The sequence below is a fragment of the Dendrobates tinctorius genome, unplaced genomic scaffold (genome assembly GCF_039654945.1).
Source record: "Dendrobates tinctorius isolate UK_male_01 unplaced genomic scaffold, ASM3965494v1 ptg000156l, whole genome shotgun sequence".
NCBI classification, from domain to species: domain Eukaryota; kingdom Metazoa; phylum Chordata; class Amphibia; order Anura; family Dendrobatidae; genus Dendrobates; species Dendrobates tinctorius.
In genome coordinates, this window is record NW_027361823.1 from 29,575,600 (window position 1) to 29,589,050 (window position 13,451).

Sequence of the window (13,451 nt, forward strand, 5' to 3'; positions counted from 1 at the left end):
GGGGGGTGAGTGGGGCTGCACATGATGAAGTGGGGGGTGAGTGGGGCTGCACATGATGAAGTGGGGGATAAGTGGGGCTGCACATGATGAAATGGAAGGGGGGATAAGGGGCTGCAAATGATGAAGCGGCACTGCAGATGAAGTGAGTGGGTGATAGGGGACTGCAGTGGATGAAGTAAGGGGACTTCAAATTAAAGTGGGGACATTAAAGTGGATCCCCTATGGCCAGGATCACGTTGGGAGATCTTGTGCGTATTGGCCGTAGGCCTACAGCTTATGTGCAACGTCTTTTTAGGCCATGTCCACACGTGGTGGAATGGTGGCGGGTTTTCCGTATGGACCCGCAGCAAACCAAGTGCTGCGGTCCGTACGGCTGTCAATTCCCGCACGGGGACCGCAGCGCTCAGGTGGGAAGGGGGGTACAGGGGCCCAGGTTTTATGAACAGCCCCGGGCCCATAGTCCACTTAATCCGCCACTGGCTACACGACCATCCATTACTGAATATATTCTAATGATAACAGAGGCTTGTACATAGATATAAGTGACTGGTGCTACCTGGGGCATGCTGGGAGTTGTAGTCCCCAGGCTCCCTTGCATCCTGGCAGCTCCCAGGTCCGATCACTCAGCGCTCTGCTCCTCCTCACTGTGCGGGCAGCGGGCCAGGAATGCCTCCAACAGCCAATCAGGAAGCAGAGAAGGGCGCAGAGGGGCGTGGTTTATTTGGTTCCCTTTTTTTTTTCCTCCTCCTTTTTGAAGCCGGAGAATTCGGGAGCGGTGACGTATGATAGGTGCACGGGACCGGGCGGCCACAACAGCGGCGACAGCAGCACACCGAGCAAGCGCGGACTGCTCCCGGAGCCTGCAGTGCACGGGGGAGGGGGCGCAGAGATCGGATCCCGGGCGGTGCCAGCAAGATGGTGTCGTGGATCATCTGTAAGGCCGTGGTGTAAGTCATCCTGCTGATCGCGGACGTGCGCGGATCACTGTGCCCTCCAACGCTCTGTGTCTCCCCCATACTGTACCTGGGCTCGGGAGGGCGCTGTTTCGGGGTCTTGCCTTTCTGTAGTCCGTCCATCGTTTCATTTTGAGTTTTCCTCTCCCATGACAGACTGCAGAGTGGTAAACCCCGTCCACACCGGCGGCCACGGGCCTGACTCACAGTGAGGGCTGGCATCATTTTAGCCACTTTATTTTCCGTCTGATTTCATGGAATATTGCCGCAAGTGTGAACAGGAGCCTGTGCGCAACCTAGGGAACGTGGCGACTTACGCGGCATAGTAAAAAATGGCGATTGGCATTGGATCGCCCGCTGTCGTCCGAAAATGGCAAATAGCATTGGATCCCCCACTGTTGACCGCAGCGGCCCCGTAATATCCCATAGCGGAAAGTTCATTATGTTGGGTGATAATAGTGGAAACTTCTGTGTCGGCGACGGACGCCCATGGGGCACGGACCGCGTGGCCTGTGGTGTCCATTGGTGGAACAATATTTCAGTGGCTGATGCCGCTGCGTATATTCCTGTATGAACCCCGGGGGCACAGGCTCCTATTCTAGTCTATGGGAGCAGAGTGCGTGTTTCCATTGACAACCCGATATGGGTCTGTGAGAATCGCTGGCAGCGCCCGGATGGCAGCGGAGCACTGGAGTACGGTCCAGATGCCGGCCATGATTAACATTATGGTGGATAGTAGATGATTTGTTGGTTTGTTTTTTTTTTTTTTTTTTTTTCCCATTTTTATTAATTTTTTTGATGAAACTGGAGCTTCCTACCAGAACTGTCACCGGCATCTGGATGAGGTCAGAAGGTGACAGCTACGTTTGGTCACAGGTGACAAATGTTAGTGTCATGGAAGTTGAGAGATAAATAGTTTGTGTTTCCGGTTGTGCTCGGCCTCTTGCAGAGATCTTGATCTCGGCTGGATGTGGAGGTGACATGATGGTATATGTGTGATATTATGGCCTCGGTGATCTCCAACTTGTCAAACTACAACTCCCAGCAGTGGAGTGCCTCCATCCTAATGAGTCGTAAGTTGGATTCCATGGTGTTATGTCATGTTGTGTATGATGGTGGTTTCTGCTTCCCACGCTGGCTGTGGCGGACATGCCTGTGAGCTTCCCCTACATGCGGCAGCAGGCCCAGCCTACAAGTTGAATCCTGCTAGTGCAATGTCGTCTCTGTTCTTAACCTTTATGCACCTGGTCAATAGGTTCCCTATGTTCCGAACATCTTAGGACATTAGTGTAAGGTTGTGTGCACACGTTGTGGATTCTGCTGCAGAATTTTCCGTGCGGATTTGCCTGCGGTTTGACGCCTGATCATGGAGCAGGTGCAAAACCGCTGCGGAATCCGCACAAAGTGACATGCTGCCGATTTAAAACCGCAGCAAATCCGCATAGAAAATTCTGCACCGTGGGCAGGCACTGCCGTTTTTGACTTACATAGGTTATAATGGTAGTGTACACTGCAGCAGAAACTGCTGCGGATCCGCAGGACCAGATCAGAATCCGCAGCGTGTGCACACTCTAAAGGAGTCCATGATCTTTCAGCTGCAGCCCAAGGGGCTCGTTCAGACAAGATACACACCGATTACAGCCAATGTGGCAGTGTACAAGGCTGACTTTCCAAACCCACCAACCATTTACATGGGGGGAAAAAAAACTGCAGCATGCTCTATAAGGCTGTTCACACGTTGCGTTTTTGCAGCTTTAAATAAGCTGCTTACAAACAGGGCTGTGGAGTCGGTAAGCCAAACCTGCGACTCCGACTCCTCAATTTCCCTTACACCGACTCCGACTCCACGACTCCGACTCCCACACATATTGCTTATATTTAAGTGAAAAATGTATTGTAGTACAATGTGAACCTCAGACATTTAATCATTTTTATGATCCAATAATCAAGATATTTAGATAGAACAGAATATATATTGGTGTACTACCCGGTTTTCATTCTTTTTGGTACAGATACGATATGGATAGATAGATATGGATAAATGGATAGAGCAGATTTCTAATCTGCTTTTGCTATTGAGTAACATTATCTATGAGCTCAAAAACCTTTCAGGTGATGCAGTTTTTTAAAAAGATGATCAACTTTTGCAGCTGAAAAACGTATCCTCAAAAAACACAGGAAAAACGCTGTGTGTGAATGTAGCCTTAGATCAGGAATAGAACAGCCATTTATAGGACATTTCATAACTTTCCCAAACTCCTATGAAAAAATATTCAGCACATCCTGCATTGAACTACTGTGCCCAATTTATTATATATTTTAGGAGTCGGAGTCGGTCCATTTTATACCGACTCCAACTCCGACTCAGACTCCACCAAAATGAGCACCGACTCCACGACTCCGACTCCACAGCCCTGCTTACAAATGTAGGTTTTTGCTGTGTTTTCTTTTTATCAGGTGCAATTTGTCTTTTGTACATGCTGTTTAAACACTGCACTGTGAACAGGATTTGAACCTATGCAGGGATACCCCATTGGATTTCGAGTCCAACGCCTTAACCACTCGGCCATCACAGCCAACTGTTTACATTTTTTGTACATGCTGGTAAAGTTTAGTGCGTTAAAAAAAAAAAAAGATTCAACTTAACAACTTCTTGTGGTTTTTCACCAAAAATGCAGCAAAGCTTGATACCTGCTCCTTTTTTTTTTTTTTTGCTGCGTTTTTGCGCTTACTCATTGCTCTTTATAGGTGAAAAAATACTGGAAAAAAACTAAAAACCTGGCCCTAGTTTTCCTACAGTTATCTGAAGTCGGCCTAAAGGCCCTTTTACATTTAGCGATGCACCAGCAATCCAACCAGCGATCCGACCCGGTCAGGATCGCTGGTGCATCGCTAAATGATCGCTAGTGAGCTTTCATACAGAAAGATCTCACAGCGATGCAGCAGCGACGCAGCGCACGATACTTACCATTCACACACAGCGATCCTGCGTCCTCCCGCCCGCGTCCAGCGTCGCTCGTCGTCACAGCAGGAAGTCTCAGCAGGAAGCGCCCGACGAGAAATGGAGGCGGACATTCTCGCGCGATCAGCGATGGACAGCGGGGGAGCCGGTCGCTGGTAAGTATCACACATAGCGATATCGCTAGCAATATCGCTATAACGTCACAAAACCAGTGACGTTTTAGCGATATTGCTAGCGATATCGCTTAGTGTAAAACCCCCTTTAGTTTCTCATCTATGATCTTTCTCCGCCTCCTCGACTTTCACTGATGTTGTTTTTTTGGAACTAATTTGTTTTTCTAGAAACTCCTTTTAGACTGTCGGCTCGTGTAAAGATGTGACCCGTTTTATGGTCGTGTACTTGTTGGGTGGTGGCTCTGTAGCTGCAGTAACCGTTGCTGATAAGGTAGCGTTCTTCTATCCGGAGTCACCATGATCATTATGTAAACCTGTGATAAGCTTCTTTATTGACTTTTCTGGCATATTAAAATGCTTGGAAAAATGATTTTTTTAAATTTTTTTTTTTTTTTTTTTTTTACATTACAAAACCTTTGATTGAAAGATCCAAGTGATTTGTAATGTAAAAAATGCCACAAAACCTCATCAATGATTTCTGCCCTTCTTTCCTTTTCCATCTGAATTTCCCTGAAATTTTAACCCACTCAATGTAAAGAGTTATGGACTCAATCTGGAATCTGGCTTGTTTAACTAAAGACATAATCAACTAGAACCGAATTCTAGATTCAGCATCTTGCATTTCATACAAAGAAAATCTGTACAAGATCCTTCATCTCTGGTACCATACGCCTTAATTTTTACATAAAATGGACCCATCTATTCCTTTCCCTTGCTGGCATTTTGTCCTGTCTTGAGGTTCTATATTTCACATTTTTTGAGACTGTCCACTGATAAAACCGTTCTGTGCGGTAGTCCAACTCCTCATTAAAGTGCACCTGTCACCTGTTTTGGCCGATATAAGATGAAGCCACTGCCTTTCAGGGCTTATCTACAGCATTCTATAGATAACGCACAGCGCAGGCGCCCGCCGGCAACAGTTCTCGGGCATGCGCAGTGCGCGCTGCCCGGGAACTGACATCAGGCTATCGCGCCTGCGCGTTTCGCATGCTTCAGATTCCCAGCCCTGCAGTGTGAATACATCATAACACACTGTTGGGCGGGATCTGGCGCGATAGCCTGCCAGTTCCCGGGCAGCACTCGCTGCGCATGCCCGAGAACTGTAGTGAGCGAGCGACTGCGCTGTGCCATGTAATGGCGACAGCAAGGCAGGAGGAGGTGGCGCAGGGCAGGCATGATTGACGGCGGGGAGGCGGCTGCTTCAGGGGGTCGCACTATACCTATGGGACATATTACAGGTATGGGGACCTATTTATAAAAGTTAATATTTTGGCGTTACTGGGGATCAGTAACGGAAGAGCCACCTCCACAGAGTGCAGCCTTAGTGCTGCTGAAGGTGGCTCTTTTATTAAAAACGCCATGGGGGGTGACAGGTTCCCTTTAAAAGAAGTGATCGGACCATTCTTTAGACCGTTTCTGCTCTCAAGACATTTTATACTTAAGAGAAGGCAATCGGAAGGCTGAAAAGATTTGACTTGGCTACATTGTTGAAACACTTGCAGTTTCTTGATTGTTGAAAATAATAATAAAAAATAACCTAAAAGACACTTAAGGGAGGAATAACAGCGGGTGCACATGACCCTTCTGAGGTCACAAACTCGATGACCAAATATTCTTATTTCTTTTATGCCTCATGTAATCTATAGGCTTTGACCTTGTTAATAAGTGTGATCAGTCAGTAATCCATCAGCCCTCCTATATGTTATGTCCCATTGTGATCTTGCTGTGTCTCCACCTACGATGATAAACATTGCAGAGTTCATTCACCCCGGGTTTTATATGTAACAAAGCTGGCAAATATTGCTCCGCTATTCTGTCTCCTTGTTGCTGACATGAGCAGGTGCGTGCTGTGACATCGAGCATTTGCTGTTGGGCGTTCAAAGCTGACATCTAGTGAAAACTAGGGGTGAAATAGTTTGGATGGTGCTAGTGACTACCTTGCTTAAGAATAGATCATTGATATTTTTCAATTCTACATGACGGCACCACGAGAGAGGGGATCCGCCCAGCGAGGACAGGAAACCTTCACGATAAAAGGGGCGGCTCCTCTCTCCGCCTCAGTTGGTTTCCTGTCCTTGATGGGGAACCCTCAAGATGAAAACCTCTTGAAGAAAGAAGAATGAAGAGGATGCCTGGGTCGGGTGATTAATGGCAGGCACTGGTCTGCTACACCCATCACCAGGTACCGGTAGTCGCCTCGGGGGCCATATATTCCTATGTCCCCTCTGAGCGAGTGCATGGCCACAGCCCGTAAGGCAGATGCCCCGGTGTAGTCTGGACCTCGGAGACCATGATACGTGTTCCCTCCCTGTTGACCGACATGCCCCAAAGATGTCCACGGAGGCCACTTTGTGCTCCCTCCCTGTTGACATCCAGTGGCCATGCAGCCCGTGAGGCACATCGGTGCCCGGGCAGATGAAAGTCTTCTCGGAGGACTCTTTGGAAATCCCTCCCTGTCGAGCGCAGGTCGGACACCGGGGCTGCCCAGGAGAAGAGTACCTGCAGTTGGAGGCTTCCGCAGATGATCAGGTATGAGGGCAGCAGCAGGTGTCATGGCGATAGCAGCATGTGAACGCTGCGGTTACCTGGGCGCGTACCGGTAGGGGAAAAGCCGGGCACGCGCAGCTAATGGAGTCAGAGCTGGGAATGTCAGCAGCAGGCGGCGTGCGATCCAGTGGTAAAAATCCGGGTGCATTATCCAGACGGAGAGGTCGGGAGTGCGCACCGAAAGTAGAGGAGGTGTGACCCGGAAGTAAAGCCGGCAACACCCGGGAGGCAGCAGGGAGCGCACACAGCGGTACGGCCACATGACGGGGCGCTCACCGGAAGTGGTCACCGGGTGCGCGTGTGCAGTCATTTTCGGGACACGTACACCAGGTGCAAAGGCGCCGGTGGAGAGTGCGCACCGGATGTGGTTGCCGGGTGCGCGCATAGGGCAGCTGTAGGGCGCAGGTGTGGCGGATCAACCAGGTGTGCCAATTAATTAGGAAAAAAAAAAAGAATTCTGCTATTTAAAGCAACAGGAAGTGCTGGCAGGCGTCACCACACCTTTTTTTTGGGGGTGGATGTGACTGCTCTCAGCACAAAGCAGCAGCTAAATCAATTCATAGAATGCAGAGCCCTTCCCCAGAGCATTTACAACCGCGCCAGGAGGCAAAGGAGAGGCGGTTGCGCTCAGAGGAGAAGAGCCAGACACGCCGCAGCAGCAGTGGGAGCCGCTCGGGCAAGGCACGGGCGGAACGTCGCCACAAGAAGGAGGGGTCCTTAGTCTCTTTGGGAGACATTGAGAAGACCAGACAGCCTCCAGATCCGGTACCCGTGCTGTGAAGTGTCCGAGTGGTGAGTGAGCTTCGAGAAAGTCCAGCACTCTAATGTCCTCTTTCTCTCTCTCTCTCTTGTCTCCTCTCTCTCCTCTTTTACATACATTGGCGGGGTGGAGTATAGGAGGTCCCTAAGAAGAGTAGGGAAAAAAACAAAACTAAAGAATGTCCCTTGTGCAATAATCCATTAGGAGCATCCTGGAATTAAAGGTTGTGCCAGGATTGCATTAACAAGACAGTAGCGGAAGAGACACCCTCATTCTCTGACAGTCTAAAAACCCTAATTCAAATCGGTAAGGGCATTACAATCAGCAGATACGGATATAACTAGAGATAGATCCAGCCCCTCAGTAGTCTCTCAGGAGGACTCCACAGGGTCAGATAAAACCCGCTATTCAGACAGTAGCTCTGACGAGGAAGACACATTCCCAGTAGAAGCTTCAGATAAGCTTATAAAAGCAATCCGGTCTACCATGGGGCTGGTAGATGAGTGAGCAAAAAAGACAGCTCAGGAACTCACGTTTAGTGGACTACAGAAGAAAAAACGTAGAGCCTTCCTTATTAATGAGCTACTGGAAGGACTCCTAAAACGGGAATGGGAAAAACCAGAGAAGAAGTCCCAGATAATCAATTCCCTAAAAAGGAGGTACCCCTTTGAGGAGGGGGCATCCTCGTCCTGGGATAGAGCTCCAAAATTAGATGTGGCGATACCAAAAGTCGCCAGGAAATCCTCCCTACCCTTTGAGGATTTAGGTTCTCTAAATGAACCTCTGGACTGGAAGACAGACAATTGTCTTAAAACAGCCTGGGAGGCCTCGGCTGGGGCCCTAAGGCCCGCCATCGCGGCCACTTGTGAGGCTAAATCCCTGAAAATATGGGTGGACAACCTGGAAGACCAGCTGGAGCAAGGAGTCCCCAGGGAATCTATTCTAGAAGCATTACTGGCCATCAGAGCAACAGCAGTCTTTCTCGCTGAAGCTTCAGCAGATTCAGCCAGGCTAGCAGCAAAATCAGCAGCCTTAACCAATGTAGGACGCCGGGCAGTATGGCTCAAATGCTGGCCGGGAGACACTCAGGCAAAGATGAAACTCTGCTCTCTGCCATGTGAGGGAAATTTCCTGTTCGGACTGGCATTGGATGACGTGTTGGAGAAAGCAGGCAACATAAAGAATTTCCCAAAACAGCCATTTCAGGCCTTTCGGCGTTCCTTTCATAGGGGCCGAAAATTCAGAAGACAGCAGTACAGGGATCGAGACAGAAACAATTCTGACAAGCGAGCCAGAGGTGGGAGAGGCTTTTATTTCGGTAAGCCCTCCAAAGACGCCAAAAAACCCTCCCAGGGACGGTCCTTCTCAGGTGGGGGGAAGGCTCTCTCACTTCCTCCCAGCCTGGGAGTGGATCTCATCCAGTACCTGGATCCGACAAATGGTAGGGTCGGGTCTGGAATTAAGATTCCGCCACTGGCCGCCACAAAGATACATGCAGACTCCAGTACAGTCACATCAAGAAAAACAAGAAAGTCTGGGAGGAGAAGTATTATCACTTCTAGAAAAACACGTCCTGGAAGAAATTCCGGAAAAAGAGAAGGAAGGGTTTTACTCCCCCCTATTTCTTATAAAAAAGCCAGACAATTCCTGGAGGATGATTATAAATTTGAAAGGCCTCAACAAATATCTAGTTGTTCCATCGTTCAAGATGGAAACGATAAGGTCAGTGCTGAAGCTCCTCTATCCTCAGTGCTATATGGTAGTCCTGGATCTCAAGGATGCTTATCATGTCCCGATCTGGCAGCAAGACCGCAAATATATCAGAGTGGCGGTCCAGATAAGGTCTCAGTGGTGTCACTTTCAATACAGGGCTCTGCCCTTTGGTGTAGCAATAGCCCCCCCGAATCTTCACAAAATTAATTGCAAAGGTCACAGCGCATCTCAGGGAAAAGGACACTCTGGTGATACCATATCTGGACGACTTCTTGATACTGGGAAGAAATTTCTCTCACTGTCGGGAACAGGTCAAAGTAGTGATGGAGACACTACAGACCCTAGGTGGGCAACTGAACCTCAAATAATTTAAACTGGTACCAGCAATGATCCAGAATTTTTTAGGCTTAACAGTGGACTCGGTGGTACAGGAGTGTCGCCTCCCAGATGAGAAAGAAGAGAAGATCAAAAATCTAGTCATGGCAACATTAAAAAAACCCCAGAAATGACGCTGAGAAGGGCCATGTCAGTGTTGGGGTCCCTAACTTCCTGCATACCAGCAGTAAAATGGGCCCAGTTTCACACAAGAGAACTTCAGTGGTGTGTTCTACAAAACGATATGAGGCTTCAGGGGCAGTTAGAGCAGAAGCTCACCCTCCCGGACCCTGTACTCCAGTCACTCAAGTGGTGGTTACAGATAGAGTCCTCCCCAGGAGGAGAGCCCTGGACACACACAGCCTCCAGAGTAGTCACAACCGATGCCAGTCCTTGGGGCTGGGGAGCCCATCTAGACACACTATGGCTCCAGGATCCCTGGGTCCAGGAGGAAAGAAGTCTATCCTCAAATGAGTGGTAGCTAGTAGCCATCGAAAGGGCGCTGGAAGGATTGACACACCTAAGAGGACATCATGTGAAAGTCCTGTCAGACAACCGTACAGCAGTCGCATATGTGAACCACCAGGGGGACACCCGTTCTCCGTCCCTGATGCGAATAGCAGGAAGGATCATGGTCCTAGCAGAACACCAGTTCCTTTCATCATCGGCCCTACATATTCAAGGCGTATACAACCTGAAGGCAGACTTTCTGAGCAGGAACCACCTGAGGCAAGGAGAATGGTGCCTAAAAGAGTCCATCTTTCAACAGATTGTGCATATGTGGGGGGAACCCATCATAGATCTCTTCGCCTCAAAAACCAACAAGAAGGTTCAAGAATTCTGCTCCCTAAGTCCAGCAGACAGGCCGTTGGCAGTAGACTCCTTCAGGATAAAGTGGACACCAGGTCTTCTGTACGCCTCCCCCCCCCCCCCCCCCCCCCCAATATGCCTCATTCAAGCAGTTCTGTGGAAGATCAGGGAGGACCAAGCCGGAGTAATTATGATAGCTCCTTTTTGGCCCAAAAGACCGTGGTTCTACTGGCTGAGAGTGATGTTGGTGACGGACCCATGGGTGCTCCCGGAGGATCACGACCTACTAACACATGGTCCCTTCAATCACCCTCTGAAGTCCAGGCTGCATTTGACAGCCTGGAATTTGAAAGGTCACTGTTAAAGAAGAAAGGTTTTTCTGCGAGGTTAGTATCCACCTTACTCAGTGGCAGAAAACCAGTGACTACAAAAATTTATGGAAAGATTTGGAGGAAATTTTTATCTACCTCAGGCCCGATACGGGAGGGAGAAGTACCAGTAGGGGCAGTACTGGAGTTTCTACTGAAGGGTTTAGAGTTGGGGTTAGCTGTTAGCACCCTCAAAGTTCACGTTTCAACCCTGGCAGCCTTATTCAACTATGACCTGGCAAACAATAGATGGGTGACCAGGTTTATCCGTGCCTATATTAGATCTGACTGTCCTGTCTCCTAGGCCTCCTCACTGGGATCTAAATTTAGTCCTATCATCTCTGGTAGAAAGTCCATTTGAACCGCTAAAACGCAGCGTCAGATAAAGTGTTAACTTTAAAGACAGCCTTATTAGTGGCACTCACATCGGCCTGTAAGTGCGTGTAAGGCCGGGGTCACACTGGCGAGGAATACGGCCGAGTGAGAGGCGCTAAAAGCACGCATTACACACAGACCAATGATTCTCTATGGGGTCCCTCGCACCAGGCGTATATTTCTAATCCGTATTCTACGGTCCATGCCAATCACAGCATGCTGCGATTGTCAGCGTACTACGGCCGTAGTACGCCAATGCAAGTCTATGGGTGCGCAAAAAATACGCATTACACACGGACCACACGTAACTTGAGAGAAATACGCACCCGGAGTCTTTTAGCAAAGCTGGCAATTCAGTGCGCTATATAGGAAACTCACACTGACAGGTTTAATAAAGAAAGAATAGATATATACACATAGAATACATGATATATAATATATATATGTGTGTGTCTATATCTATTCTTTGGTTTCTGTTAGAAACCCTGTCATAGGGCTCCATTATATGTCCATTTTGCAAGGCGGCGAGAAAATCTCGTCGTACGGATTACATACGGATGCTGACATGCGCAAAATACGCGACCACACCTTGATTACGGATGACATACGGAGCACTATTTAGGGGCCATTCATCCGTATTACGCATGTAAAATACTGACCGTATTTTACAGCGGTTAGTGTGACTCCAGCCTAAGTCTCCGACCCATCAGCAGACCCGCCATACACTCAGGTCATGGACAATAGGGTTGTGTTAAAATTAGACCCAGCATACCTCCCTAAGGTAGTGTCGAAATTCCACAGGGCTCAGGAGTTAGGCTTACCATCCTTTTGTCCTAACCCTGGTAACCAGAAGGAGAGACTTCATTGCTTAGACGTTGGGAGATGTATCCTACAGTATTTAGAGGTGACAAAACCTTGGAGAAAACAGAGGGCCTCATTTGTCTCATACCAGGGAGCAAGAAAAGGCCTTAAAGCCTCTAAACGGACTATAGCTAGATGTGTGAGAGGCCATCATCCTAGCGTATAGTAGTGCAGGCAGGGCTGTTCCAGGAGGCCTAAAAGCCCACTCCACGAGGGCCATGGCGACGTCCTGGGCGGAGCGAGCTGACGCCTCCATCGACCAAATCTGTAAGGCGGCCACTTGGTCCTCTCCATTTACCTTTTTCAAACATTACAGATTAGACCTATCTGCTACCTCTGATCTTGCATTTGGGAGAAGAGTGTTACAAGCAGTGATCCCTCCCTAAAGAGAATACAAATCTCTGTAACTCTCTGGTGGTGCCGTCATGTAGGATGGAAAAACACGGGTATTACATACCTGGTAATGTGTTTTTTCAGGAGACATGACGGCACCCTTATATTCCCTCCCTATTGATCACATCATTAGTTGGGTGCATTATACACTCCCTTGGTGTTGGAAATCTAGTAGTGTAAAGGATGTATTTATGTGTACACTAACCTGCGGAGTTCCCCTCGTGCTCTGTAAAACAACTGAGGCGGAGAGAGGAGCCGCCCCTTTTATCTTGAAGGTTTCCTGTCCTCGCTGGGCGGATCCCCTCTCTCGTGGTGCCGTCATGTCTCATGAAAAACACATTACCAGGTATGTAATACCCGTGTTTTTGGAGGGGTAAATCACTGAACATCCGAACAATGGTTGTCTGCTGCGTCGTTAAGTTTGTAAATGGGCGTTCCTGCAAAGTTATGGAGTCTCTGTGCCATGTCACTTATTTAGGGCATGGTGGGGTTGGCTGCCGGCATGAATAAATTGTCATTTTGAGGCAAGAACAGACTACTTCTACTGTCAGTAATGGTAGTTAAAGAGTACCGATCTGGGGTTGCCCTTCTTCTATTTAAACAGTGCGTCAGATAGGCAATTTGTCTAAAAATAATCCAGTAACAAACCATTGAGAAGTAGTCCTGAAGCGACCTGAAAGGTGTGGGATCCTGGCATGGAGAGGTGCTCTTTACACTAACCCATCGCTGCCGCTAACTTTATTACGCTAATGCTAAGCAGTAACATTATTAAAGCGATAACCGCTCAAACGGCTTAATTAAGTCAAGTCTACGGCAGGTTTCATGAGTCTCATCCGTGTGTTGGCTGAGACTCGGAGCCATAGCATAACATCAGATATCTTTTTGGTGTGGTTTTTTTTTTTTTTTTTTTTTACATTGCTATTTCTTAACATAGGAAGCTGTAAATTGTCTTGTAAACTAACTGCTGCGGTAAAAAACAAAACCTAAATATGAATGACCAGTGAGAAAAATTGTCCCACGTTATCTGCGTAAAACTGACAATTCTTTTTTTGTATAGTAATGTCAACTTCGCCTTAGGATAATATCAGTAACACTCCTGAGAGGTTTTGTTGCTGGATTATTTTTAGACCATTTATCAATCTGGTGCTGTTTTATTAAAGG

The 13,451-nt window shown here is 48.2% G+C and overlaps 1 protein-coding gene and 1 non-coding gene across 3 annotated transcripts in view; one reads left to right on the plus strand and one right to left on the minus strand.

Moving 5' to 3' along the window:
* Positions 1-710: 710 nt before the first annotated feature.
* The window catches only part of REEP3 (receptor accessory protein 3), a 209,254-nt gene continuing 196,513 nt past the window's right edge, over positions 711-13,451 (plus strand). The window contains exon 1 of one of the 2 annotated variants that reach the window (XM_073548305.1): positions 711-934. In XM_073548305.1, coding sequence (XP_073404406.1) covers positions 783-934 — 152 coding nt within the window. In that variant the 5' untranslated portion in view covers positions 711-782. Of the gene's footprint in view, positions 948-13,451 lie in introns of both variants that reach the window. The other variant, XM_073548304.1, reaches the window with a different exon arrangement.
* On the minus strand, positions 3,448-3,529 carry TRNAS-CGA (transfer RNA serine (anticodon CGA)). The gene has a single exon. It is a non-coding gene; the product is annotated as a tRNA-Ser (tRNA).